At 39.3% G+C, this 27,956-nt stretch overlaps 2 protein-coding genes across 3 annotated transcripts in view; one reads left to right on the forward strand and one right to left on the reverse strand.

Annotated features, from left to right (window-relative positions):
- Window positions 1-14,610: 14,610 nt before the first annotated feature.
- Sip1 (septin interacting protein 1) lies at window positions 14,611-27,618 on the reverse strand. Of its 2 annotated transcripts, XM_076325626.1 has the most exons (9): window positions 27,430-27,618; window positions 24,803-25,353; window positions 17,756-17,972; window positions 17,484-17,661; window positions 16,459-17,414; window positions 16,170-16,366; window positions 15,427-15,855; window positions 15,166-15,323; window positions 14,611-15,072 (listed from the first exon to the last, which is right to left on the reverse strand). In XM_076325626.1, the coding sequence occupies exons 2-9, from the start codon at window positions 25,347-25,349 to the stop codon at window positions 14,824-14,826; spliced, it is 2,931 nt and encodes a 976-aa protein (XP_076181741.1). In that variant the 5' UTR covers window positions 25,350-25,353; window positions 27,430-27,618; the 3' UTR covers window positions 14,611-14,823. The 2 variants fall into 2 exon arrangements, with proteins under 2 accessions (XP_076181741.1, XP_076181740.1); XM_076325625.1 differs by lacking the exons at window positions 24,803-25,353; window positions 27,430-27,618 and adding an exon at window positions 18,069-18,256.
- Flo2 (flotillin-2) overlaps window positions 18,890-27,956 on the forward strand; it is a 146,861-nt gene continuing 137,794 nt past the window's right edge. The window contains exon 1 of the mRNA XM_076325637.1: window positions 18,890-19,120. Within this exon, the coding sequence (XP_076181752.1) occupies window positions 19,072-19,120 (49 nt within the window). The 5' untranslated portion in view covers window positions 18,890-19,071. The remainder of the gene's footprint in view (window positions 19,121-27,956) is intronic.

Here is a 27,956-nt window from a genome sequence, read left to right on the forward strand (position 1 = left end):
GTTCGAAGATTGATTCGATTTATTGCAACGCGAGGTGTCTTCGAGAAAACGACACTTTCGAGGATATTTGTATTTCCTACGTACGTTAACATTCTTTCGCCGAAATGATCGCAAACGTTGCTCAAAGTGTATCCGTTATCGCGACAAAAAAAAAAAAAAAAGAAAAGAAAAGAAATTCCCGGAGCGTTGCTCTTTTCCACGGTTCTCCAAGGTGGCGTTCCGTCTCGACGTAAAAATATATCCGGGTGCAAGAAAATCGCGTCTCGAGCGTGACGTAAATTGCAAGCATCCCGAGACGCATTGATTTTGATTACGTCTGGTCCCCCATCGTGGAACTTTATCGCGTCTTTACTTTCCCGAGTTTAATACGCGCGAGGCGCACCCTCGCAAATTACGATCCGGAGTCGATAAATACCGTATCTCTTTTTTCTTCTTCTTTTTTTTCCTTTCTTTTTTTTTCTTTCTTTCTTTCCTTTCCACGGTTAAGATATTCTCACCGATATACTGCCGCGTCAATTAACATATAAAATGCACCGTGAAACATTCCCGAACACGTACGACGAGTTGTATTCCCGCGGAGTGTATCGAGCGGGCTGTATAGTATTCCCCGGTCTTTTACGCCGGTAATATAGTTCTTGCTGTTAAACCGTTACACAACTGGCTCATTCCTGTACAAGATGCTGCGGGATGTTAGACATCCTAATGTAGGGTAGTTTATCTTTCCTTACACGGTATTCCCGTATTAGGAAATCCCGCCGCGTACTATAATATTTCGCGTGCAATTACGATTCAGACGTCAGCGACAAAGCTCAAACGCGCAACAGTATCGTTCGTATGATTGTAAGATACGATTATACCATATTTAGCACACGGATGCGTTAACGCGAACATATTGCACTTTCGACGTAGGTACACGAGCGAGCGCGCGTGCGCGCGCGCCTATCTGTATCCGGCATTACCAGTTTACGTTATGAAATGGATTTATAATCGCGCTTTGTGCGTTTCTAGCGTTACGTAAACGTGTCTGCCAAAGTTTACGAGAATCTACGAGCGTCTTGCGTTTTCTGCGTGGAAACGCGCCGAGAACACGGTTTTTAACATTCGCGAAGGCTGACCGTGCAACGAGAGTGACACAACTCTCGCGAAGCGAAACATTCGTCGTAGGCATAAACGGAAACGTATAAGTATCCGTTTAAAGGAGAGTCGCCATGTTCGGACCGGTGTCGTAATTTCAGATTTAGAAAGAATTGGTCCTACGCTATCGGTGACACTTCAAAGATTCTTTCGTGGGATTGTGCATGGAAAGTATTTGGCTAAAAATCTCCCGAACGCGTAGAAACCTTTGTTTTTAACACTATTGTACAGCGAGAGGTTCAAGGAAATACAGAAATATGGCTGCGATAGCTTTACTTACAGAGGAAGAATATATTGTCCAGGCGCGTGGGTCGAGAGAGACCCGGTAAATGCATCAGGGTTAAGTATACGATCGAAGTACTTAACTTTCTTAAAGTACGCGGTCTCGAGAACCTATCCTGTGTATTTCACCCCAACAGTCGAACGATTAACGATTTTACGGAATATTTAACGATTCGATTAAAGATCCCCCTTCGACGAGTGGAAACCTATCTTTAAACACTTTCGTCGAACGGTAGTACCATCTTTGTAAGAATAGAACGACCAACCTACTAACTCTACATCTTGTCTATCTCTGTCGCTTTATTCAAAGGGGGTCGGAAAAATTCTGGTTCGTCCACCGAAGTTTTCAAGCTTCTCGAAAATCCTCCCTCTTGAAAAAGAAAAGAAAATTTCCTCACGCTTGAATTCAAAACGGGGATAAAAATATATATACTCTGACGGTCGTTGAACCGAGACGATTAATCGATCGGAAAGTAGACGTTTAAATGAACCACATTCTCCAACATTGAAAAGTTTCTTTCGCGCCCTCTTTGGATCTCACGACGCCTCCCCGGTAGGGGTCGCGCCCCCTCTCGCTTCGGAGAACACTGAGATAAACGGTGTTCGGATGATCCGGAAGGTTCGGTCAGACGAAGCACGGTTAATCGAGACTCTAGGTGTTCGGGCTCGGATACAAGCTCGCGATACGCTTGATCCCACAGCTGTTGCGAGCGAGTGTACGTAGACTCGTGCACGCAATAACCCTGGAGACCGCGTGGGACCTGTTAGCCCCGCCCTGCACCGACCAGATGTCATTACTCATTACGCGGCTGCATCGTTACGGGTTCCTCCTTCTTGATTAAAGGGCCGGAGAAAATTGTTTGGCCGAACATTCGTTCCCCCTACTCCTAAAACTTTTTGCTCCTCGCCGCTCCTGCCGCGTATTTCACTCCGCTCGCTGGTCCGTGCCGCGACAACGAACCGACGACCGATCTCGTGCTTATTGTACGGAATCTTAATTAGCTCGCGTACTTCAACGTCCGAAAGAAATCGTTAACATCGGCTCTGTTGTCCCGTGAGAGCTCGCGGAGATTCTAAAGCACGGATGTACTCGAATCACGGTGTTGCGTTACGATTCGAGAAACTCGTGGACAACACTGTTTCGGAACGATACTGTTCGCGGTTCAACGGAAGAGGTTCGGAGCCAACGACTGAGAAACGATGTGAATCAAGTCGGATAATAATATGGAACTAACGATCGAAATTCGAGATTCGATTCGGACCTTTCTCGAAATTTATAACGATGAGTTTGCAAGGTTATCGATGACGAACGCGACAAATTGAAGATCGAAGACGGTGATCCGATAAGTGAATATTCTCTTGAATATTTACGTTTCTTCTTCGACGTGAAGCGAGCTTTCGCGATGGATTTTCATTTGATAGATTTTCGGTAAGGTCTTGGAAATAAGCGCACTCGTACTACGGAAAGAAAAGAAAGGAAGAATAGTTTAAACGTGAATTTTCATTTTCTTTTAGGAAAAACTTCCAACGATCCGACTACGATTTTACGCTATTATTTTCATCATCTACTCTATCCTACTCTAAATTTTATAATCGTTAAACGTAAGAACGATCTTATTAAATTCTATTTGAAAGATCAGAAGGAACTGTATCGCTCGACCCGATGCACGAAGTGACGCGGTTCGATGGCTCACATGTGGAGGTAATCGAATCTTTCGTCGAAAGAGTTGGACGATATCCAACGATGGAATCTATGAAAGTTCTCGAGGCTCGAGTCCGCTGATCGAACAACGGTAAGGAAACGTTATTGCGAGAGGTAACAATTCGTGTCATTTCCTGTGGACACTCACACATCCATAGACAGAACGCGGTTACGCGTTCGTACGCTCTCGTCGAAACAGCGAGCCGGATTATTCGTGTAAGTACCTAGCTGAGATACCCGAGTCACACCTGTTGCTCGCTCGGATACACCGGGTGCTCTCTTCGCGTTCGTTCATCCGTGGCATACCAAACGTTTCCCCTCTGACTCATCCATCCGCGAAAAAAAAAAGAAGAAATACATTCGGAAACCGTCGACGCGTCGCATCGGTTAGTCGAGCTCCGATGGTGACTAAACTTCGCGGAATTCCATGGCTTTGATGCTCCACGGTGCGACAGATTTTCTAGAAACACGATCACCTATCCGAACGATCGATTTATCGATATTGCGCACGTGTACGTAATTAATTACCGAGGAAGGTAACGCGTCGGGTATCAAATAACGGGAAAGAAACAAGGACACTTGAAGAGATCAGGGTATCGAGGACTATTGCAAAACATTTAGGGAACTATTCCGGAATATCTGTACGTTCATTTTTATTATTGGCTCCAACGGGTTTGATATCGTTACGGTGGTGTCCTACGAGCTCCAGAGTGGTTCATATGGAATCCAACGAGCTTCAAAGTGGTCCCTATGAAGACCTACGGGTTCCAGAGTGATTATGAGGTGTTGCAAGTTCCAGAGAGGTGTCGATCGAGTCCTACGAGTTCCAGAGTAGTTCTCACGGAGTACAAGCTCCGAATTAATCCCTATGGAGTCCTACGAGCTTGGCAGTGGTTCCTATGGGTACTGCAAGCTCCAAACTGGTCTCCATCGAGTCCTACGAGTTCCAAAGTAGTCTTTACCGTGTTAGATTCTGCGCGACTTGTGTTGTTCCGATCCTGAATTATTGCACCGGTCCGTAAGTATCTTTCTCGCTGTCCTCGGAGTCCAAAGTCTGTTTCGTCGAGTCTCGAAAGTTCGGAGCTCCTCTGTCCAAGCTCTCAGTTGTTCCAGTCGGTACAGATCAAATCTCTCGATTGCTCTAGCTGTCCCTGTCGAATCTCTCGATTGTTCCAACTGTCCCTATGAAATCTCAAAATTGTTCAAGCTGTCCCTATCGAATCCCTCTCGAATGGTTTCTCTCCGATCCGACAACTCCATAACCGTACCCATTGCGCATATATATCATACCTCGATGATCAATTGGCGCGTAGTCGCGAATCCCGGGTCCAGGGTGTACACAAAATGATCCAATCGATAAAAATATTATCCATACGTGGGACTTGGTTGCCGTTGTACCAAGTGCCTGTACACTTCGAGAGCTACCGTTCCAGAAGTAATTCTAGATTCCCCTAAACTGTGCAAAGAACGCGTTCGTGCAACCGTTCCGTGGAGCGTGTAAAGAGAGGTAACGCGGTACTAAAATTATGCGAGTTTAACACCACCGAACCGTCATATCCTCCCGATACGCCACTCGTAACGTTTAGTCACAGATTAAGAACGCACGGATAAATTTGTCACGGTGAGGAGGTTGAACCGGGGATATAATATTGTGCGCGTTATCGCGAAGGTGGACCCGCGAGATAAGCGGGAACAACAATAACCGATGGCGATTCGTTGGCCGTGGAGGGACGAAGCGTTTCACTTTGAAACGAACCACTGGTCGGGTATCGCTTCGTAGAAAATAATAGTTAGCTCTTCGTGGTTTCGCAATGTATATAAATGACGGTTTTGCGCGAACAGCGGATATATAGTAAGCGGGTTCGTACCGCGTCTGCGATACAGTTCGGTGCATTATAGCGAGAGCCACGACCTGGGAGGCCTTTCGGATAATGCGGAAAGAGGAGCAAAATAACGATCGAGGCTAAAGGAAGCCTGTCGACTGTATCTTGTACAGATATGCATTATGCGTTGTTCGCATTAAGCTTCTTGCTACGGCGCATAAACGTACGCTCGGCCGTTACCATCGCAACACAGCAATATCGTATATTAATGCACTTTTGCCCCTTCGTTTCGTCCGATTACAAATGTTCGTGACCGATGATTTACCACCCGGTACGGGTTGCAACAGCGAGACAGGACGATTCCTCCCGTTGGAAAAAAAATCAATCGAAATTGTGGGAGCAACATCGTTCGTTCCGCGACGGAAATCAACCCGGTGTTCACCGAGCGACCGGGAAAGATTCCGCGCGACGTTTACAGATCGTATCGGTGGTCTCCTGTAACTTAATTTCTGAATAGCTCGGGCCACGATTGTTTATCTACTTTATGTCGCGAACGAACCCGACGTGTACACCGAGATCTGGTGAACTGATTTTCAGTTGCAGCTCTGTGCGTACGTTCGGTGGACGGACTGCCGAGATTCTCCGAGCCGCTTTTTGCTTTACGAGCAGGGCACGGTACGAAAGAAAACCATTTTCTAATCATTCTTTATCGGTGGATCTTTGATCAATCTTTCGAAGAACTTTCACCGTGGCGTGGATCGTATCGTTACTTTCGCCATAGTTTTACGTTACGATCGATAAGACGATTTCACCGTTCGATCGCATCTCGTATCGTGGCAATAATAATACGTCTCTCTTCAGGCGGAATTCTGTACAAAATGAAACGGTGTATTCGATTTGAAGAGAGAACGATACGTAGCGTCGGTGTGTACGTAGTTACGTAGATTGAATTAACGTTGAAAACAATGCGGTAACAAACGAGCGATAAACGAAGAGCGTTTGTGTACAGGACGATCCCGAGTAACGTGGAAAAGCGAGCTGGAGGTGATTCTTTGTGAGAGACGAATGAATCGAAATGATAAAAAAGAAAGAGAAAACGGAAGAAATTTTATCAATGAGGAATTATATTGCAATTGTCTGTTATCGCGATGTCACTTTTTAAAAATGGTCCATAATCTATTTCTCGTTTTCCATTACCGGTTATGTCCATCTTTACGCAACCATTCGACAAAATTCAAAATTATATTATCTCTCGTCGATGAAAAAGAATACTATACTTGCCTATTATCGCGATGTCACTTTTTAAAAATATTCCAATACCTATTCGACACGATCTAAAATTGATATTTCGATATTGTTTCGTGTTATTCTTTCGCCTTGTTCCCCGACTCGGTGCAACAACGCGATAAATTGTAGAGAAAGCGGGTATATTTGCAGCTAAGCGCGATATCATCCTAAAACAGTGCTGCGCTATTGCAGCATTAAGATTCTTCGGCGGGTTTCGAGAATGCAAAGCTCGTGTAAACCTCTCCCTGTTCGAATCTCTTCTCTACGCCCACGATCAATGTTGCGATAAGTCGCGCGTCTGTTAATTCCTTGAAATACCTAATCGTGGAAATCATCCACCAAATTTATCCGCGGATTATATAAGCCTAATTCGGTCGCTCCGCAGAACAGACCACGCAGTTCCCAACGGATAGAAGTTGCGCGAACTGGTTTCGTTTTTCAATTTATATCAACGATGTCGGAGACACGTGACCCTATTTTCTTTTATTTTTTTCCTTTCGGTGATATTGAACGCGCGCAAAGTACGAGAAAGAAAAAACAATTTTCCCATCGATGGTGACGATTTCGTTCAACGATGAACGAAAGTTTATTAAAAGTTTCGCGACTTTTTCGTAGTAGGCAAATCTTACGAAGAGTATTTTAATTAAAAATATTGAAGTTTATTCGTAACGTCGAAACGGTTTTCTCATTTTTTTACAATATACGATATTTACGTAACAGTATTACGATTGCTTATTTCAATGTAAAGAGTAACGCAAAATTTGGTAAAATATCGACGCAGAATAAACATACGTAACGTCTAGGAGCAACAGACCCAAATACCCAATTACATTGTTACGTATATTCAATTATCTTCCATCTTTTCATAAAATGAGAAATTATAATTAGCCGATGTACCGTTACGGACGAAAAATAATTAAAAAGAATACCATTCTGCGTTACTTGTTAATGTAAAATCGATTAAGAACAGCAGAAAGTAGCGTCGAGTCTATATATTTTGCAATTAACGTTTAAATTTCTGAACTGAACATAAACGAAGGATCTCTACCGTAAAATTCCTCTTAAATATGTATACCCTAACAGATACATTGTATTCTTTGAATTATTTCGCCTAATTTTGCATTTTCCGGATTAATTGTAAATACGGCTTATCAATGCTGTATATTTTACGAAGACCACCGCACGAGTTTCCATTCCAGTCCGAGCGAGCAATAAACGAAAACATTTTCCACCTTGAGCTGTAATTAAAATCTTGCGATTAATTATTTCGAAAATTCTGAAATCGTAAAATTCAACCGTGATTCTGCTCACGATCGCAGAGAACGATAAATCTGGCGAAAGGATCTGTTGGTCGATCGACGCGTTTCAAATGCACGAAATAAATACACAAATTATCGTGTACCGTTAAAAAACCAATACCGATCTCACCGATTCTTTCACAGCCGGGTTCTGGTAACACGTGGCGGCCAGTAACCGATTATTCGATACCCATTCTTTTCCTTTCGAGTTGTAAAACCGAGATTTATCCACCATGGGGTTTCTTTCTCGGTGTACACGACATCGTTTAAATCATTTCGTATTTTATCGCGTATCTCGCGTCATAAATTTCGCGCAAACTATCGTCCTTCTAGCGCCGGTTCCGGTATTGTAAATAACTTTCTACCAATTTAGGAACGCAATCGCAAACGGCGAATATCGATCGCTAAAATGCTCCTACGTTTGGCTGTCTCGCGTTTGAGTACTTGGCATTTCGTGGAGGGACTTGGGGACAGCGATTTGTGTGGGATTGGAATGTTTGGGCGCGATCACGTTTTGCTGAAAACATGTGTCTGTGAATGTTCTACCTATACCAGGCCATCGACCTCTATAACGAACTATTTAACCGTTGTGAATTTTCCACGGTAATAATAAACCATCATCGGCTTCTAGAAGTTACATTCACGGTACCGTTGTATCTAAGGTTCGGTTCAAAACGGCTGGTACTCTTCTATTCCTATGTATGTACAATAGATAAATATACGATTAGTATATGGCACAAAGTATCTCCGAAAGAAGCGTTCGAAATACTTTAATTATCGTAAGAACGAAACTGGGAATTTAAAATCTTATATTTCTGTATACGTTCGCAAGGTGTCTCCGAAAGAAATGTTCGAAATATTCCAATCGTCCAAGGTTCGGTATTTCTTAAACAATTTCGAAAATAGCAAGGTGATAAATTAAACCCTCCTACTTTGACATGGATTCCGATGTATTTCAGTCTGAACGAATATCGAGTACCGAAGTGATCAATTTGGCATGGAATGACCGAAACGCTCAAGTCATTTACCCAAAGTGCTCAGCAGTCCTATAATTTGCATAATGTACGTGAGGTTAAATAACGGTTCTCTTGTCAAGAAATTTGAATAATTGCACGAGTTCGGATCAAATCAGCAAACACTTTCTAAACAATATTGACCAACTCGACTCTTTACCCGCAAGAATCGCTGAAGTTGAAGCGAGAGCCAATCGAAGAATCGATTTCCAATAGTTGTCAAAATATTTCCAATTAATTTCAAAATAGCAAATTACTTGAAATGGTATTTTCACCCTTTAAGTGAAAGCTTCCGTGGTTAAAAAGGACACGTACTTCTTATTTTTAGCCGCTCCAGAAACCTGCAAAGTTTCATGAAAATCAGCATCAGACGTTTCGCAGATGTTCCATGCAAATTCCATCGTCGTATCGTTCCGTCTTTTCTTTGCTTCTCCCTTGTTTGCATCGTTCGTGTTGTGATTTCCAAGATTGTATCGACGATTCGATGTATTACACTCCTTACGTATTTTGGAAAGAAGTATGGTCAGTATCAATTCGAATTTCTATTTGTTTCGAGCAAGATAATTCGTCCTTGAAGATGTTCACGCGAGTGTATTTACAGAGTCGAACCATTTTCTATGTTCTCCAGATTTGGTCATTGTCGATTATTTCTTATTTCCAAATTTGAAGGAAAGAAGTCGAAAAGAAAACAGTTTTCCGATGGAAATAAATTCGAGCCTTTTTAAATACAAAATTGTCTTTTGTAAAGACGGTGTAAAATACTCCGAGCAAAATGTAAATTAAATTGGTGACTCTGAAATAAAAACTACCGAAATATTACCCCAATTCTCTGCAAGTCTCGTACCTCTCTCTGCAACACCCTGTATACACAGTTGTTTCTACGAATTAATTTATACCCACAATTGAAATTTACGATGCTGAAATTTAATTGCCAGCGAGACTTGTAAGGGATTATACAACAGGTGGTAATTGGTACGTACGCGATTAGAGCAGAAACGAACGGAGCGTTTAAATCAAGTTGAGAATTATCTTACAAGGTAATTAAATCTATAAGTTTCGGTCAAAGTATTTGAAAGGGAAAAAATGATAAACCTGTTAGCAAGCGTCACTTGTGGAAAACCTGGGGAGTCGAGCACGATTACTTCTTCGCGTACACAACGAGCATTGAAATATAAACATTTCTCGAATGTTTTTAACGCGCGCACTAATCCCAACAGTATTAGATAATTTATCGCCGACTGAAATATTTTCTTATGTAACGAATTTGTAAGAAAACGACGCGCAATTGCTACATTGCAGAAATATTGAAACATTTCGTACAGTAAATCGATCTACAGAGTGTTTCAAAATTTATACGGTTCTTCAAGGGCAACGAATTGTTCATTCGAATTGAAAAAAATTGTTCGTTCGACAAAAAATTCAAGTCACTGTGACTTTTTTAAACGACACTGTACATTTTCGACTTCGTAGCATTGTAACCGATAAAAAAATGTTGTTTCCTTCATTTGCACATGTTATAATAATAATATTATAACAAATTTTCAAACTGCATCCTTCTACGAAGTTCTATTTTCGTCGTTAAATTTTCAAGTGTGGAAACAAATAAATTTCGCGAATCAACTGCTCCGCGTACACTTACCATTCTCAAGTTCTTCCATTGTGTTATCGGGTGTTTCCTAAACAATTGATTGTAAATATTCCCATAAATAAAAATCCAACGGGGACAAGTCGGAAGAACGAGTCAACCTACTCGCTTAAATATGCCATATCAATGCTTATTTTCGTTGGAAAATTATCCTCGTGTATTCGATATGGATTCTCTGTCACTTGGAAATGTTGGTTTTGCCTGTCGAAGACCGTGATTTGTAAACTTAGACACGTTTGTACATCAAATTTTGTCTAAAATTTTAGAATCGTCTTCGTAGGTGGTTACTAGGCACGCTACGAAACGCAGACTCTGTTGTCCATCATTCGATCATAAATGTTACACCAAAGTTACTCGGAGCGGATGATATTTGTTTGTCTTCAAAATTTTATGGACACTTCCCAGAGACGTGTTCACCTCTTTAGCATCAGAGCGAACACAAGTATTCGAGATAGCTTCGAGACGAGCTAATGTCATTGCCACGTTTATTATCTGATAATTTCCCAAAAATATTTACTATAATATACAGTACCGTATAAGAAAGTCAACGTTTACAATAAATTCCACTCGAACACGTTACATCGCAAAATGAGTGAACACCTCGGTAAAAATTCATTTTCGATACAATGTTTATCGAAATATTTCTCTTTTCTCTCGAGTTCGATGAAACAGAGTATACATTTCTAACCTCGAGTTTCGAAACGTATCGTACCTCTAAACAAAATTTCTTCTCTCGATTGCTTTCTACACGCTATACTTACACGTTTCTCTTTCTCAAATTCAGTACACGATAAACTATCGCAATGATAAAAAAAAAAATGATTCACGTTGTAATAAATCGGCACAAGCGATCGAACACAGCGCGTAACAATTCGAGGTTACGTAACAATCGACGTGCGTCGATCGAGGTACCAAGTGTACTCGTTAAATGTCCATATTCCAACATCGAATTAAAACGACCGTAGGTTATTTCGATCGTTTCTATAAAAGTCGTGGAGTACGTTACACGCGAAGAGAAAACCCGTATAGATTTCGCTGGTAACTATACAGGAGTAAAATAACAGGTTTTTTGCATGCAAATTTCCTCGTAACAGTGACCCGAGCGGAATTACTTTATCGTAAGTGGAACGCCATTACTCTCTTCCAGGAAATTTCAATTCTTGAGGTGTATAAAAGCGTTGCACTCGAAACGCACGTAGGCACGATGGATGCAGGTCCGTCCGCTCTTTCACCTGTTATCAAGGAGACTTCATTCACCGCGATATGATGGCGCAATCTCAATGGCGCTGCCATTAAGCGCTCGGCTCGCTCGAGCAATTTCCCTTACTTCGAATCGAATCCGCATTAATTGCTAGACAACGCGCGCGTACGCGAGAATTCGTACGAAATCGAGGGCCCTTCAAATTCTCACAGGTTCAATACGATCGAAACCGAGCAATCCCTTCATAGAGCGATGCTAACGATCGTTGCTTTCGAAGTTAACCTCGAATTTGAACGATGACACACGAAACTACGAATTGCGCTAAGCGGATCATTGAACAGCCAAACTGAATAATAAACAAGGCACGACGATGTCCAGAGGTGGAAAATTAATTGTTGAAAAATGATTTCTTTAAGTATTGTTCAACAGTGTTATAGTATAACAGTTGGACCAAAATCTAGGGACTTACTATTGTCCCTACGTGTTCAGGAAGACATTTTGGTCTCTTTTAGCGATTTTTATTCATCTTGAAAATTTCTTTGCTTTATTTACATCCTGTATAAAATAAGAAAGTTATGGACGCTATTACGTTGGAATATTATTTATATGTATTCATTTTGTCGCATTTGGAGGAAACGTTAATAGAATAGGGATCGTTTCGAATCAGATGGAATTTATGATAAAAGAAATTTGAATTATTGACATTCGTAGATCGGAAACTTTCAAGTGAAAGTTTCGAGTAGAGTTAAAGCGTAATGTACAAAATCGAATTATTTTATGTATCATTCGCAATGATCGAATCGCGTTGGTAATAATTTTCGTTAATTTTTGAAACATTTGGACATTTCTGTGGAACGTTTCATTCGGAAGGAATTAATTTATTGTGGCGATGCTAAACTTAATAATTAATAACGCGGGGAGCGAGACACATTTAGTAGATATTACTTTAGATGCAATTTTACCAAACATTTCAATTCTTTTACACATCCACGTATATAAATCTATCGTAGATCGATAACTTTCGGTAAACAATAACCGATCGTGATTCATAGTCCCCTGTTGGTTGTGGTTAGTTACGGAGGTGTCGCCACAAGTTGTACAATGACACGGGTAATAATGCAACAGTTCGGTATCAACTACGTATCTTCGACTACGTACTAAACGAAAATTATTTCGTACGAAATCGTACAAAATATCAACGATGCATACTAAATATATTCTCCGGTACATAGAAAGCCTCGATGAATTTTCTTCGATCTTCTTCTTCTTCTCAAGAATTGCAACATTTGCACTATTGAATCGATCAGTAACAGGAAAAGCCTCTATGCTCAATTTCGTAATAAACTTTTCACAATTGTACTTAAAACTACCTGGTAGAAATAATACAACAAAAATTGCAAAATCTTACGCAATTGTCCGCAAAAACTAAACGGTGTATCTACGCGGTATTTAATTCAATTCGAACCTTTAAGTCCAAAATAATATCGTTATCTACTCTGGAAGATATTCGAGCACAACGGTAAAAATAATTTCGCCAAAAAAAAAAAAAAAAAAAAAAAAGGAACGTTCCAAGTGTTCCGAAACGGAGCATTGACCGAACTGATTGAAAACTCGCAAAGGGACGGTTCGAATGGCCGTCAGTGGTCGCCACTCGTCCGCGAGTACGTGACAGCGCACGCAGCTATAAAAGTATTATAAGTACTTCCAAGAATCCCAAGACACGCGACTCGTTCCTTTTTCGTTGCATAGCATTTTATTTTCCACGCGAACCTGATCGCCACGCCGGCCCAATATTTCCCTTCGGTGAGACGAGAACGGTGCCCGACTCCTTCAGAAAACGATAGACGTTAAGATCTGACCGGGTTCGACAAGTGCTCCGCGACGTGTATGCATAGTGCACTAACACTTTTCTGAACACGGCGAGGGAGTGCAGGGACCGTCTCGAATCCGGCCGAGAGCCCGTTGCAGTAAAGGCAGCCAGTTACTAGGCAGACACACTCCGATCCGATGCAAATTTTCTCGACACCCAAGAGCACAGATCTGCTAGGCGTGTAGGCGAGAGATGTCCATCCTCTTACAGGACCAGTCCTCTACTCGTACGAGACGAAGCGCCATTGGTAGTGGTGCCATAGGCGTCACCTAGAGTCTTGCTCGTTCAAGGGAGGAATGTAAAAATAACTTTTTCCATCTATCGCCTCTTACGGGATCGTAACTGTTACGTATTCCCGATACGTTACAATCACTCGAACGAGCGTAAACGAGAGATACTTTTCAACGAGTATCGCAATTCGTTCATTTTGGAACGAACGACTCGATTTTAGAAAACAATTCCTGTTCTCGTTTACAGTCCAACGTTGGATACGTATAGCTTGTAGTTTATAAAATTGTAATTATTGTACAATTTATGTAACCGTTTCCAATTATTTCTATGCATGTTGGAGGATTTAGGGTCGGGTGTAGTAATTGTAGAATTTTATTCGCGTTAATACGAAGGACACCACTGATAGAAATATCGCACTATAGTATGGTCGATACGAAGCACCAATTGGATAAGTCTGGAAACACATTTGCCTGGTCTATGGTGGCGCCCATGGTTGGTACACAGGGCCAGCACACATCGTGGTGGTTGATACACGGTGCCTATTGGACGACTCTGTAGGTACATACGTACGACTCCGCAGGATCACGTGCAACTTTCCATATCGAGGAGTTTTATAGCTGCGCCTCGGTAGTGGGATAACCAGGGGCGCCTACACGCGTTCGACTTCGACCGCTTCGAACAGAAGTGGTCAATAAGACAAACATCCGCAAATGCGGGACTGCATTCGTGAAACGTGAATGCCAGGAGTACCATCGAAGAAAAGAGATGTTCTCCTCTCGCGCAAAACACGTAGAAACGCTTCAGATGGAGCGCCTCGATATACGTCCCGGGTATAATCCGCGAAGCAAGACTATATAGAGAACTAAGGAGCAAGGGATTTATACGAGTATGCGAGAAATAGATTTTATTGTCCTAACAAGGAACTTGTAACTGTGCGATAACAGTGATCTCTTCTGTAGTCCTTTACTATACCTGTTGTTATTTCGTTACGATAATTAGAAGTTCGACGATTGAAATTATCGTCGTGTAAACACATTGTTCAAGTTTTGAAATAAATTGAACTTGAAAAATTAAAATGAAAAAAAAAATTCAATTGTTACATAAGTAAATGAAGTATGCATGTGTAAATAATTACATGCTAGTATAATAATTTATTATACGTCATAGATTGTACAAAAATGATAGCCAACTTTGCAAACTATGCACAACGTATAATGTACATTTCCTGTGTCATTTCTTACAAGATATTTTACAATATACATGTATGTATGTATAAGATAAATAATTAAATATAATATTTAATACTAATTACATTCTAAATTAGATTATAATTATCTTTAAAGTTCAGACATGTCTAATAAAGCATTTAAATGTATCGGCATCCAATTCATGCCATTGTGACAAACAAATAAGACATTTCTGTCTATATAAGCTTGAACATTGCCCACTTTATAAACTTGTTTAGCTTCCCTGTACCGATTTGGTATTGGCATGAATAAAATACCTCTTTCTTCGCATTTCTTTTGAACAAGGTCTTTGAAACCTTGAGGTATTTGCGATGCTGTTCGCACTGCTTCTGCAAGTCTCTGCAAAAGTACAAATATCGTATTGTAAAAATGTAAAAAACGCGGCACGTTATCGAGGAAATTCTAATACATCGTTAAAAGACTAAATCGTACCTCCATTCTTGGCTGGGCAGTCGGTGGCATCTGCGATATTGTGGGTTGAGTCCTTTCTAAGCTTGTCAAGTATGAAACTTGTTCCATCGCACCTGGTTGATGACTTTGTGGTCCTGTGACTGCTCTATTCATCATATCCAATGCTTTCTTGAAGTGTTCTAAAAATTAATAAATTTTATACATTTGCGATTCGCATAACTTTACGAATTAAGTGCAACGTTTGGTAATGCAGATTATAATTGACATTAGTCTAACACTTACCTTTCACTAAGGGTTCGGCTAACAATTTTTCATTTAACATGCCTTTCCATCCCATGTACCAATTCGTAACTTGATCGTAATTAGGGGAATGATTTAGCCATAGAGCCAGAACTTGTAACCATTTAGGGAAGAAGAATTTGTCGAGCAACCCGGCCATTATATGAGATGGAATTAACTCTTTCCATTCGTATACCCAATTCCATTGATCTAAATGTTGTTGATGTGGATTTATAACAAATTCCGAAAGTGCTATTTGTAATTTTGGTATGATATTTTTCACTAAAAAGGCCTCCATATCTCCTTTCGCGAAGACATTAGCCCATGGTTGTAACATTAGTCTGGCAGATCTGTCGGATGGGTGCCAACCACCCAGTGCAGAACCTAATTTACGTCGTATTATTGGATATATTAAAGTATCCAATCGATTACCTGCAATAATATAATGTTCTTAATATTACTCATTTATTGGATCCCCAATTTCTAATGAAGATGACAATACTTTAATAAAGATGTAATGAAAAACCCAAAAATTGAAATAAAACAGTTGCTAATGGATAACTTATATCGCGTGCGAAAAAAACAATTTTCGGCCGATGGAATTAAGCTCACTCGTTCACTATTAATGTATCGTAGTCTCTTTTCGTTAAACGATATGCATATGTATCAGTCCCAAGTTAAGATAAATTGAATACAAATCACCGGTCCAAAACTATGAACATTTCTCGGGAATATATTATACTTACGTAATAATGGTAGCCAAGGATGAATCCATGTATGAATAGGTACTGTGTCGGTAAGAGGATTCCATTCCTCTACTTCCAAAGTAAGCTTTGGAAGGATTAATAAATCTAGAATGTTTTCTAATATCCAGGCTGGAAGTAATGGCATCCAATGTTCTATTAATTCAATGAGAGGTTCTGGTTGTCTACACGTCCATTGTCTGTTATAAAAATGAGTAAAAATTATTATAAACGGTTTGCTTTGCTTTTAGATTCATGGTTTTAATTACTTACTGAAAAATAAGATACATACTGTATGGCTCCCCTAATTGATGGCATCCATGCATTCCAAACAAGTTGGTCATACGAATGCATAGTCCGCGTTTGAAGAGTTGTAGTACCACTTTCTAAGATACTCTTCCACTGTTCAAATAATTTGATAGGTTGTTTTGGTTGTATTATTGGATTCCAACTAGTCAAACAATCCTTTATTTTTGGACCAACAAAACTGCTGGCCAATTCACCAAGTTCATACATTTTATATTCCTCGTAGTATTTATCTTGCAAATCTTTGAAAGCTTCTGCAGTCTCTTGTAATGACATTTGATTTGTTTCATCCATTAATCTATCTACAATATCAAGTACGTTTTCTAGTGTGTCGATAAGTTGACCATGTTGGTCTACAATTTTAGATAAACTTTTCTTCTCTGCTTCTAATGCAACTACCCTATCGCTCAAATGCCTTGTTCGTCGGTCATTTTGTATAATATCTTGCTCACACATATCGACAAGTATATTTAAATTATGTTGTAGCTCTGGTAGTGCAAAGTTAACTTTGGTTTTTTTGTCAGTAACTACAACATTTTCATCGGGTCGTTGTTGACCCCCAGCTATCGCATGATACCCACTGAGAATCCTTTGTTCTGGACCAGTCATATCGATAACTTTAACTCTACTCATCTCATTAGATGTCCTTACTTTCTTATTTGGTTTTAATTTTCCATCTTCTAAAACCTGATCAACACTTCGATAAACATATTTTACTTTCTTCTTAACCACTGTGCCATCTCCTTTCCGCCATTGAGATAATTTAGCCTTAAGATCCTTTCCTTCTTCCCCTTCTTCTTCCTTTTTCTTTTCTGGCAATTTTGGACCTTTCTCTGGACCATAAGCACCAATTGCACCCCTACCTTTTCTCAGATGTGCTTCTACCGGTGCACTTATACCTTGTAATTGTTTACCTAATCCTTTACCGGGTTCAAAGCCCATCTAAATCATTACTGGATTAATAAATGTTTTTATGAAAATAAAAATAAATACTTATTATTTCGTACATACCTGTAATAATAGTTTAGCTCCGATACCTTTTGTATGAACCTCCCAACTCCCCATTCCACTTTGTATCAATAAAGGATTTACTTTATTTTTCTTTTTACGTAAACCAGCAATATCTCCATCTGTATTTAATGAAAAAGATGGACGTAATGGTGCCATACTTGGCCGTTCATCTTCAGAACTACAAAAATAATACGGTCAGATTATTAGAACATGTATGTCAAACACTATAGTATTAAATAACGAAGCAAATTTTTTTATCTTAAATATATTACCTCGAGCTGTTTGGAAATTCTCTTTGCGATTTACTAGCATTTTCATCACTGTCATCGTCATCTTTATCTTCTGCTTCATCTTTTGGTTTCCCAGCTTGTTGAATACCACCTGCTACAAAATTTACAGGAGCTGTATAATTTTTTGGTCCTTTATCAAAAGTTTTGAATGACGGTCTAGTAGATAATCCATCTTCATCGCTATCATCTGCCCAAATGCCTAAAACAATGTCGTTTTGGTTAGCATTTAAAATCAATATAAAAAAAACTACAAAATACTGTATTAATATAATATTAAGGAAAACAAAATTCTTACCAAGCATTTGTTGTTTCTTGGTTAATTTACGTCTAGGACGATTAATGTTAAATTCATTATCAAGATCGTAATCCGTAATTTCAAAACTTTCTACTTCGTCTTCTGACATCTTCACAATATTTATTAACGTCGTATACAAAACAAATTTCTAGTAATATTGATTATCAACACAATAGTTCGAGTGTCAAATACAGGTTATGTTGTGTTATGTTCCTACTTCAGAGTCATCAAGCAATGCTACCACAATACACTAAACAAATGTTAGCTAACAAATCCAAACTTAAATTGCAATAGTAATTCCATTATAGTTTTATCCTATCTTGTAAATATTAATTAATAAACGATGTACTTTATTATAGAATATAATAAAAATATAATGTTAAAACGTAAGAATTATGAAATAATCACGTTGAATATATAAAACGGGCTAAATAAGTATTTCTCGAGCTTTTAGTTATCGGCCAATAACTTTACGTAAAAAGTGATGAAATTCAAGCTATTAATTTATTCTAAAAATTAAGGTGCAAACTTATATCACTATTACTAATACATGTATAACACATTTCTAACATTATATAAATACAGTTCTTATTTTATTTTGAAAATCCATTAAAATCTTTTCTATAAGACAAAAATATTTAAATTTTTTATCGAAGTTAATGCATTCAGTTTGAGAAGAAATCTCTAATATAGAAAAAAAAGAATAATTCCTAGATGTCATCGTACGTGAAAGCTCATAAGTTGGTATCGCTGCAAGCTAGGGTTTTGCAAAAGCTACAAATAATTTTGGGTAGTGGCTTTGAGTAACATCGTAACCTTACGACGCGCGACAGATACGAGTTATTGTATGTTATTAATGATTTACCGGTGGTGTTGAAATAATTCCTATTCTATCACTGCCTGTTCATTATATAGATTAGTGTTAGTGGTAATCGTGTTTGTGCTGTTGTTTGCTTGAGCCGGTTTGTTATTACATCTTCTTTAACAGGAAGTTAATCTGACAATGGGAAACGTTCACACCTGTGGCCCAAACGAAGCTCTAGTTGTATCAGGTATGTAAATGAATGGAAAATACATAATTTTTGACAATCTAGTCAAGCGGTGCAATATAATAACTTAGAGCTGCCACGCTTGATTCTTTTTCGTAGTTTTTAGTTGCATTACCGGTTTTGAAAGGTCAACATTAACAGTTAAACTTTTTCGTTTTGGAAGAATTTTTGTCTACCACGATAATTTTTACGTATACATTTTTATATTCGTAAATTTTTCTGACCAACTAATAGAACACTGAGCTTGTCAATATCACAATAATGTATTCGATTTTAGCTTCATAGACAATTGCCCTTTTCAGTTTATGCATGTGTAATCAGATTACTTATTTGAAATAATACTTACCATATTTAGAAATTATTCCTGATCATTTTTTAACATTTAAAAACATATATTTTTGTGTTATAAATATAGGAAATAAATTATGCAAGTCGTACCATTATTATTAAAAGAAAGAGTAAATGTTTAACCATTGAAAAACATGTTAAAGTATCTTGAGTTTGCTTTACTCGTCAATATATATTTAATAAATAAAAGAACAATGTGGTTGACTATCTGTATGTGTTTTAGAATCAAATTTAATAATGACAAATCAATTATGTTTTAAACTCTACCGAAGGGATGAAAGTAACGGGAAGAATAGTTGATGTTCAAGTTATGTATAATGCATAAGAACGCGCTAAAATTTTAATTGCATCTGATATATATCGTAAAAGCATTAGAGAAGAATTTGGGCTAAATAAGTTTAAGATGAAATTAATAACTTGGATATATACCTATAATCTAATTCAGGCAATTTAAAACAAGATCATAAAAGTAACAACCTATATACATACATGTCGGTACAAGGATCGTTAATGTAACAGTTAGATAAATAAGATTCATACGTTTGGCAAAAAACTGCAATTGTAGTATTTCTTTCCATTTACATATGTATATATGCTTATTAGATAAATACCGTTGGAAAAACAAGTTTAACTTTGTACGAATGCAAATTGTAATCGCACATATTAACAAGAAATACATATTTTACATACACGTCGGTATGCATACATTACAGATAAATACTTGGTATTTTTTGCGTTATTTGTGACATAAAATTAACTCGTAGTTAAAGATAAATTTGAATATTTTATGTATACGCAAAAAACTCCATTTATAATTTGTTTTAGTTAACCATAGTTAAAAAAGATTAATAATTTTTAAGAATGAAAAAATTATGAAATTCACTGGAGAAATCATAAGTAGTAGAATTTTTTTATACATTTTGGACTTGCAAACTTATATATTTTCGTTAAATTTATCGATTGTATTACTTTCACATGTTTTTCTCGAATATATTTGAATCGTGCATCTGATTTGTTTCGACCTGATTTCAAAGTTTCGTAAACAAATCACCAATGACGCAATTATTCGTTCGTTCGTTCGTATTTTCTTTCAATTTTTCACGGATGTGTATCCAAACACACATGACTCATCCTTCGTTTACGTCATCATTGATGAAGTCGTTGCATGCTTTTACTCGGGAAGTTCCCTTTTATTGAAATGAACCACGATGTGGGTCACTCGTTTATCGTCTAACGTGTCGTGTATGCAAATATATAATTTTTTATTTATCATCTAATTAATCAAGCAAAGTGACTACTCCATGGGAATACTATCTAGCACGGCTATTAAAGGAAACAGTTTCAATTATCATTATTATCAGAATGTTGTCCGTTTGCAAACAATACCGCCGCAATAAAACAATTTCGTGGTTTAACAAATTGGCGACAATGGTGTCGGAAAGTAGTATATTTTTATCACAAATAATGGAATAAATTTTTCATCGTTCGCAATTTGATAAAATTGTCTAATTGTTACTCATTGTTGGACAAACAGAGAATTCTAACTGAACTTTTGTAATTTTTACATCGAAGTCAAACGGAAGTAGTATATTTTCACTTTTTGATTTTTGCAACTTATCGTAGATAAACGATATCGCTTTCACATTATCGCTCGATAAACATTTTCCGATTATTTTATTCAGATAACGTACGAAACGCTGCATATTTCGATCCTCGACGATCGTTTCAAAAAAATATAAAACCGTTAATAAAGTTAATTCAACTCGTACCGCGTTTGAATTTTAGTATTTAAAATCAATAACGTAACGACATTTTTTATTCGATAATGACATTGAAATATAATTCAATACAGAGGTTGGTTCATTGATAGTGATTATTTTGTATTTGTTTTGGAAACAAATGTTTAATTCGAAAGAATTCTTTTCAACGAGATACAATTTTTCAAGGTCACCGAAGGCTTTTCAAATTTCAAGACTATGTCAATTTGTTTTAAGTATAGTTTTCCGTAATAACGAAGAATCAAGTATAACAACAATTTTTTCATCTCATGTTCTTTCCTATTTTACTTCCCTACTTTTTATAATTATTATCCAGTACCGTCCATAGTTATTTTGTATCAATTTATTTACTCCTTACTCTTCAATGCCGCTTAATCGATTCACTGAATTGAAATATATGCAAAAATGATACATTTCTTTTGTCATCGGGAATAAAATAATTTTCATTCAATTGTAATTTCTAACGAATAATATCAAAGAGTAAAATGAATAACTTTCGTCTAAATTTCGAATTTATTTCTTTATTATTTTATACTTCTATTACTGCTGGAGCACTCGAAACTTAACAAATGATTCTACAATTAGAGTAAACATAGGATTTACTATTTCTTGAATAATTATAAGCGATATTGTATCCAGGGCGTCCATTATCACAATCTTTTCAAGTTTCTTCTCCGTTACTTCCAACGATAGACTCGAGTTTAACAATCGAACAAATTGTCCGGTTTCAAGGGCTACACTTTTCAAGGTCAAAGTTTTTCCACTACCACGATCTCAGTATAGTCTCCATTTCTCGATCAATGTCCATTAAAATGTTCCAATACGATCGTACAAAATCCCTTTCTTATATCCGTACGAAACAAAAGATACAGCTATCTCAATGGAAAAAAAAAATTGTTTTAGAAAAAACAAATTCGACAAAGTTCCCTCAAACCGAACGATAAATCTCTCCTAAACACAGTCCTATCGTCAATCCCAACGGAAGCATCACGAATGATAAGAACACCCTGCAGAAACAAACAAACGTATATTCCAAGTGTGCGAATAATCTCCACAAATGTTGTGACCAGAATCAGGTTTCCTATAAGGAAAAATCCAACGATAATTGGAATCGTTGTTCCATGTACGACGATATTCTCGTGTAAAACGAGATATTCACCCTTTGAACTCGAGAGGAGACCCTAGGTCACCGCACAATTCAGTGTACTTCTTCCAATTGGGGAAAATTTCGTTACTTGAAATTGAAATTAGGTATTACACTCTTTTAAGATGTAAACATATGTACGTCGAGTATCGAAACAAAAATGTTCCATTGGGTATTCATTTTTCCGATTTAGAAGATTTCATCGAGGCGCCAGTTTCAGGTAGCAAGAACGCCTCGAGTGCAAAGGGTTAAACGTATATCGAGCACAGTATCGCGCCGGTACGTCCTTAAAATCTTCTCCTCGTGGTCGATCGTTGCGATCGGTTTACTCCCAAGATCGTTTGATCATATCGGCCGCCTTCTCGCCGATCATGTAAATACCCGCGTTGACGTGCCCCGTAGGCATGGTGGGCATAATGGAGGCATCGGCGACTCTCAATCCCCTGACACCGTACACCCTCAGTTGTGAATCCACGACAGCGTGTGGATCGCTCTTGGGTCCCATTTTCGCAGTGCCAATTTCGTGATTCATCATCGATGGTAATTGCTTGATCGCGCAACGCCAGTAATCGTCGCTGGCGAACTCGAGGGTTTTGCAGCCGGGGATTTTGATATCGTGCAACCTGCTGCCGTACGCTTGAAACGAAGGGGTCCTCGAGACGTTTATCGCGTGTTTGATCCCCTCGAGGATGATCTCGATATCGGCCGGATGCGTGAAGAAATTTGGCTCCAATTTGACCGATTGGAAGGGATCCTTCGATCGGAGGGTGAGTCTACCGATGCTTCTCGGGTTCTGAACGATCGGCCAGATCGACCAGGCGTCTTGGTTCTCGATCGGTTTGTAAACGGTGTCGTAGAGCTCGTCGGTGATTCCGAGTGCCTTCTTCAACGGTACACCACCGTCCGAGTGCAACGATCCGGACGCGAACAAGAGTTCCACGTCCGGTCGGCTGTCCGGTGCGTACTTCGTTCTGAGGAACGCGAGTGCTTCCGCACCGCCTGGTAGCGACATCAAACCGTTTCTGTTGAGGAAGTACTGCACGAAGACACTCGGTCTGGCCAGTCTGCTCTGCAACAACGACACCGATTGGTTCACCATAAAGGTCAAACCTAGGAAGCCCACGTGCTCGTACATGTTGTAGCCAACTTTCGAGTCTTGGATCACCTCGATACCGAGTTCGTCCAGGTGGTCCTTGGGCCCTATCCCGGACAACATCAACAGTTTCGCAGAGTCGATCGTCCCGGCCGAGAGAATCACTTCTTTCGAGCAGTACGCTTTTCTCAATTGATCGTTCCGCGCGTACTCTACCCCGTATACGCGTTTCTTCTCGTCGATCAGGACTCTGGTCACGGTTGCACCGGTGACGATGTTCAGGTTCCCTCGGTTCACACGGAGATACGCCTTCGAGGCGCTGCATCTGGTCCCTCGGTCCATCGTCGCTTGGATGTACGAGAATCCAATTTGCTCCTCGCCGTTGTAGTCCACGATCTTGTAACCGAGTTGTCTACCGGCTTTCAGGAAAGCTGTCGCCAGCTCCGTGTGGTACGGTACGTGTTGAACGCACAGGTTGCCTTTGTCCCCGTGGTAGGAGGAATTCTTGATGCCTGAACAACCGTTGGGATAATTATTGTTTAGTAACGCATTCTGTGGTTTTGAAAAGAACACGGTTTATTTAATCGCGAACTTTTCGCATCAGGATTTCGGTTCTCTGCGGTAGGATTGAAAATAAAAATAGTCTTTGTAAGTTGTACGAGAGTTTTTGTAAGTTGGTACGAGTAATACTATTCTTGGAGTTCTCGTACGCATTATTTACGTTACGTTGTTATTTCTCGAGCAAAAGAAAATACTTTTCCTCGAGATCGTAGCTTCACGTTGAAATATTTGTGCGTTGAGTAATTCATGCTCGTCGAGGCCGCGTCTTTCGTTCATTTTTTAAACACGACAACCGACGCACGATCGTGGAATGCTGCAGAGGAGTTTTACAATTACCCAAAGTGGAGAACTATGCGCGAAAAAATTGCAAGTTCACTCCACGGCTCGAGAACATGGAAAATAAAATACACGACACCGTTTCAAACACGCGAAATGTATTTGCGATCTTTTCGAAGTTCAATCTCGAAATTTGCACATCGGTTCGGTTCCTCTCGGGCGTTAACGCACATTTCTTCCATTCTTTCGAACCATCGAAAATAGCTCGAGTGTTCGATATACGTGTATAAAAATAAAGTTCAATATATATATATATATTCTTTCTACACCCACAGTGTACGTACATACATACGTACATAAAATTGATTCCACTTTTCGTCGATTCTTTCTCTCTTCAAAAATCTACTTTCCCGGTATTCTTTCGCAATTGTATTTCCACGACGAGTCGTGGACCCACGATAGAAGAAATAAAATAATTTTCTAACCTGGTACGTCGAACTTCTCGCTCTTCTTGTAATAATCCAACACATCGTTGTAGGACCATCCTTCGTTTCCAAGCGCGGCCCAAATGTCGTAATCCAGTTTATTGCCTCGTGTGTGGATCATGTAATTGAGAGTACTCGTGCCACCCAGAGCACGGCCTCGTGGCCAGGAACATTGTCGATTCACCATTCCCAGACAGGCGTTACGTTGTGGCTCGACTTTGTAACCCCAATTGAAGCTCGACAATTGGAAGTAACCAACGAGGATTGGAACTTGATGCAGGAAAGTCTCCGGACCGCCTGCCTCCAAAAGCAGTACGTTCCATTTCTTGTTTTCCGAGAGACGATTGGCCAGCACGGAACCAGCCGACCCGGCACCCACGACTATGAAGTCGTATCGCTTGTTACCGGGCTCGATTTTGTTCAAAACTTCCGGCGATGGTCCATAATTCTTCATTGCGTCGAGAAGTGTGTCAGATTCACCGAAAGGGACTTGGAACGTCAGCAACAATAACAGTCCGACGTAGCGCGATGTTTCGTAGCGAAACATAACTCTGCGAACGAATAAAATTGTAAATAAGTATGCGTGGTAGAGAGGGATGGTTGTAAAGTTTTTTTTTATGACTTAAGAATATGGAGAATGTGCGTTTGTTTATTCTCCGTAAAAAAATTTACAACTATCGCTCATTCTATGTATTTATATGTAGGATAACTGATAGGTATAAAGTTTGAGTCGGACGAACGAGAGATGTTATTATTTTGAGGAAAAATTTTTCTTCCGTAAAATTTCATCGTTTCTTTTAATTTGAACATTAATTCGTTGGTCATTTTATCATCGATGTGTTCGTTTGTCGGCTGGAAGTATATATATGAAAAAAATTCGAACGATGAATCGAACGCGATAACTGTGCACGAGAATATGTGTATACGATTGATAAAGGTTTATCTTCGAGATAATAGAATTTTAAACCGCGACGACTACCGTACTGGCAATTATCATTGCCTCGATCCAAGTATCGTGTTAAGATCACGGTCAAGGGCACTCGACCTATCGGTTGTACAAGTGTCGAGTAAGTTTACACAAGTTTATACGCTGTAGATAACATTATTGAAATCAACAATGAAATTTCACTCTGGTAATTAGCCTGTTTGAAGATGTATGTTCGCGATACTGCTTTGTCGTGCATGTACATACGGTGAACTACTAGACACTTGTTTGAAAGTAATGTTTCATTCGTTCGATTCTAGAAAGAAATGTTCGAAACGAGATATATCGTTGGAAGGGTTCGTTGAAAAGAGAGGTTTAATTTTTTCTGCGCATAGTTAACATCGAAGTCGGTTCTCATTTCTTTTAACGAATATATTTTCTGCACTGCTGTATCATGGCTGAGAAAAAGAAGGAAAACGAATCGATCGATACGATACAACGTAATCTTCGGATGACCTCGACCGTGAACCACTGAAGCGATAGATTGCCGCGGTTTGAAAAGAATTTCACATCGTTGTAGCGCGGATGAGTTGTTGACAAAACAAAAGAAGCGATTACACGATCTTCAGTTCCTAAGTACCGAACAATTTATTACGACAACGAAAGTAAACAAGGCTGATACACTTACAAAGTGTTCTCTATCTAAAGAGTGTTGAGGTCGTCTCAAGGTCACATTGTGGTCTATTATTGCCTTAATCTTTCCAACGACTATATATATCACAGCATAGTACACAGATTCGTTTGGAGAGTAAATAAATAAATTTTTCTCTAAACTCCACGAATAAGAAGTTCGTACGGTATCCAGCGATTCGCCTTACAGTTCTAAGTGAATCCAGAAGACTGGAATTTCATTTTGAAAAATATCATCTACTCGAATTTACCGTACTGCATACTCCCCACTTTCTTCTTCTACAAGATATCTACTACTCTCCTTACACAAATTTTACCATTTATTGTTCGAAATGCAATTCTTGGGCAATACTTGAGTGTATCGTATCACGAATAAGTTGTCAATCGGGACGTCACAGGGGCAATAAGTAATTTAATAGTAGCGCAAAGAAATACAAAGATTACGGTATCTAAAATTGTAATTATTTAGAGTTCGTCTCGATAGAAACGAACGAAACGGTATTTGAACCATTCATTTCTAAATTTCGATCTTGGTGTATCGTCACTGATAGACGTGTCACCGTATCGGTCAAGTCACCGCAATCTTAGCTCGAACGGTTCACGAACACTGTATACATCACTCGTTAACGTTCTTCTACACTTCGTCGTGCGAGGAAACGAATAAATTTCGCGATGAACAATATGGAAGCACTCGACGAGGTACAATTTCGTTATCATCGAATCAAACATGCGCGATTTCGTTAGGTGTACCTAATGGCGGCACTGCGCACACCGTAGACAGAGATCGACCATAAACCGGTGTATTTCATACGGTTGTACAACCTGGAAAACGAGATATCCGATAGCAAGCATCGCGTATGCGAAGTTGGCGTATCGAGAATCGAAGTCGTCTCGTGAACGAAATTTGACTCGTTGTTCTTCGATAAAGTAGTCGTGACACGATGTTTGATTCGATTACGTCATCGTCGAACGTCGCGAAGGACGTTGCGATCCGTTATTAAATTGTTATTACCATGAACCTTGGGCGGTGCTAGTTAATGGCAGACTTCCGGATTCGTCGTCGTCGTCGTCTTCGTCTTCGTCGTGGTCGTCGTCGAACAGGTGATGTCGCGGGGCTGTCGAAACTCTTTCTGAAGACCTCGTGTTCACTTTCCACTTCGAGATCCACCGGAGAAATGCGCTTTCTCGCCAGCGTTCACGTAATACTTACCCGGACTTGAGTAATGTTATTTTGTACTCCGTCGACCCTTCTCGTATTTTCTCTGTTACGGCCTGCATCTGTTTTATCTCGCTCACGTACCACATTTACGCTCGGTATACCACGGTATGTACACACCCAGCCGTAATCCATGCGCAACGTGTAGGTATTGTAGCTCGCTCCTGAATAAATTCCGAGTTTACGTTTTTACGGGGCGTTCTCTGATTCAGCTACGAACATCGAGTTAGATTCGTGTCGGTGTGCACTGTTTAAATTTTGTAAGAATTATTTTGTTAGCACTGGATATACCGATTGGTCGAAGTAAAGCTTCATTCGGATTT

This window comes from Ptiloglossa arizonensis, chromosome 13, assembly GCF_051014685.1.
Source record: "Ptiloglossa arizonensis isolate GNS036 chromosome 13, iyPtiAriz1_principal, whole genome shotgun sequence".
Lineage (NCBI taxonomy): Eukaryota > Metazoa > Arthropoda > Insecta > Hymenoptera > Colletidae > Ptiloglossa > Ptiloglossa arizonensis.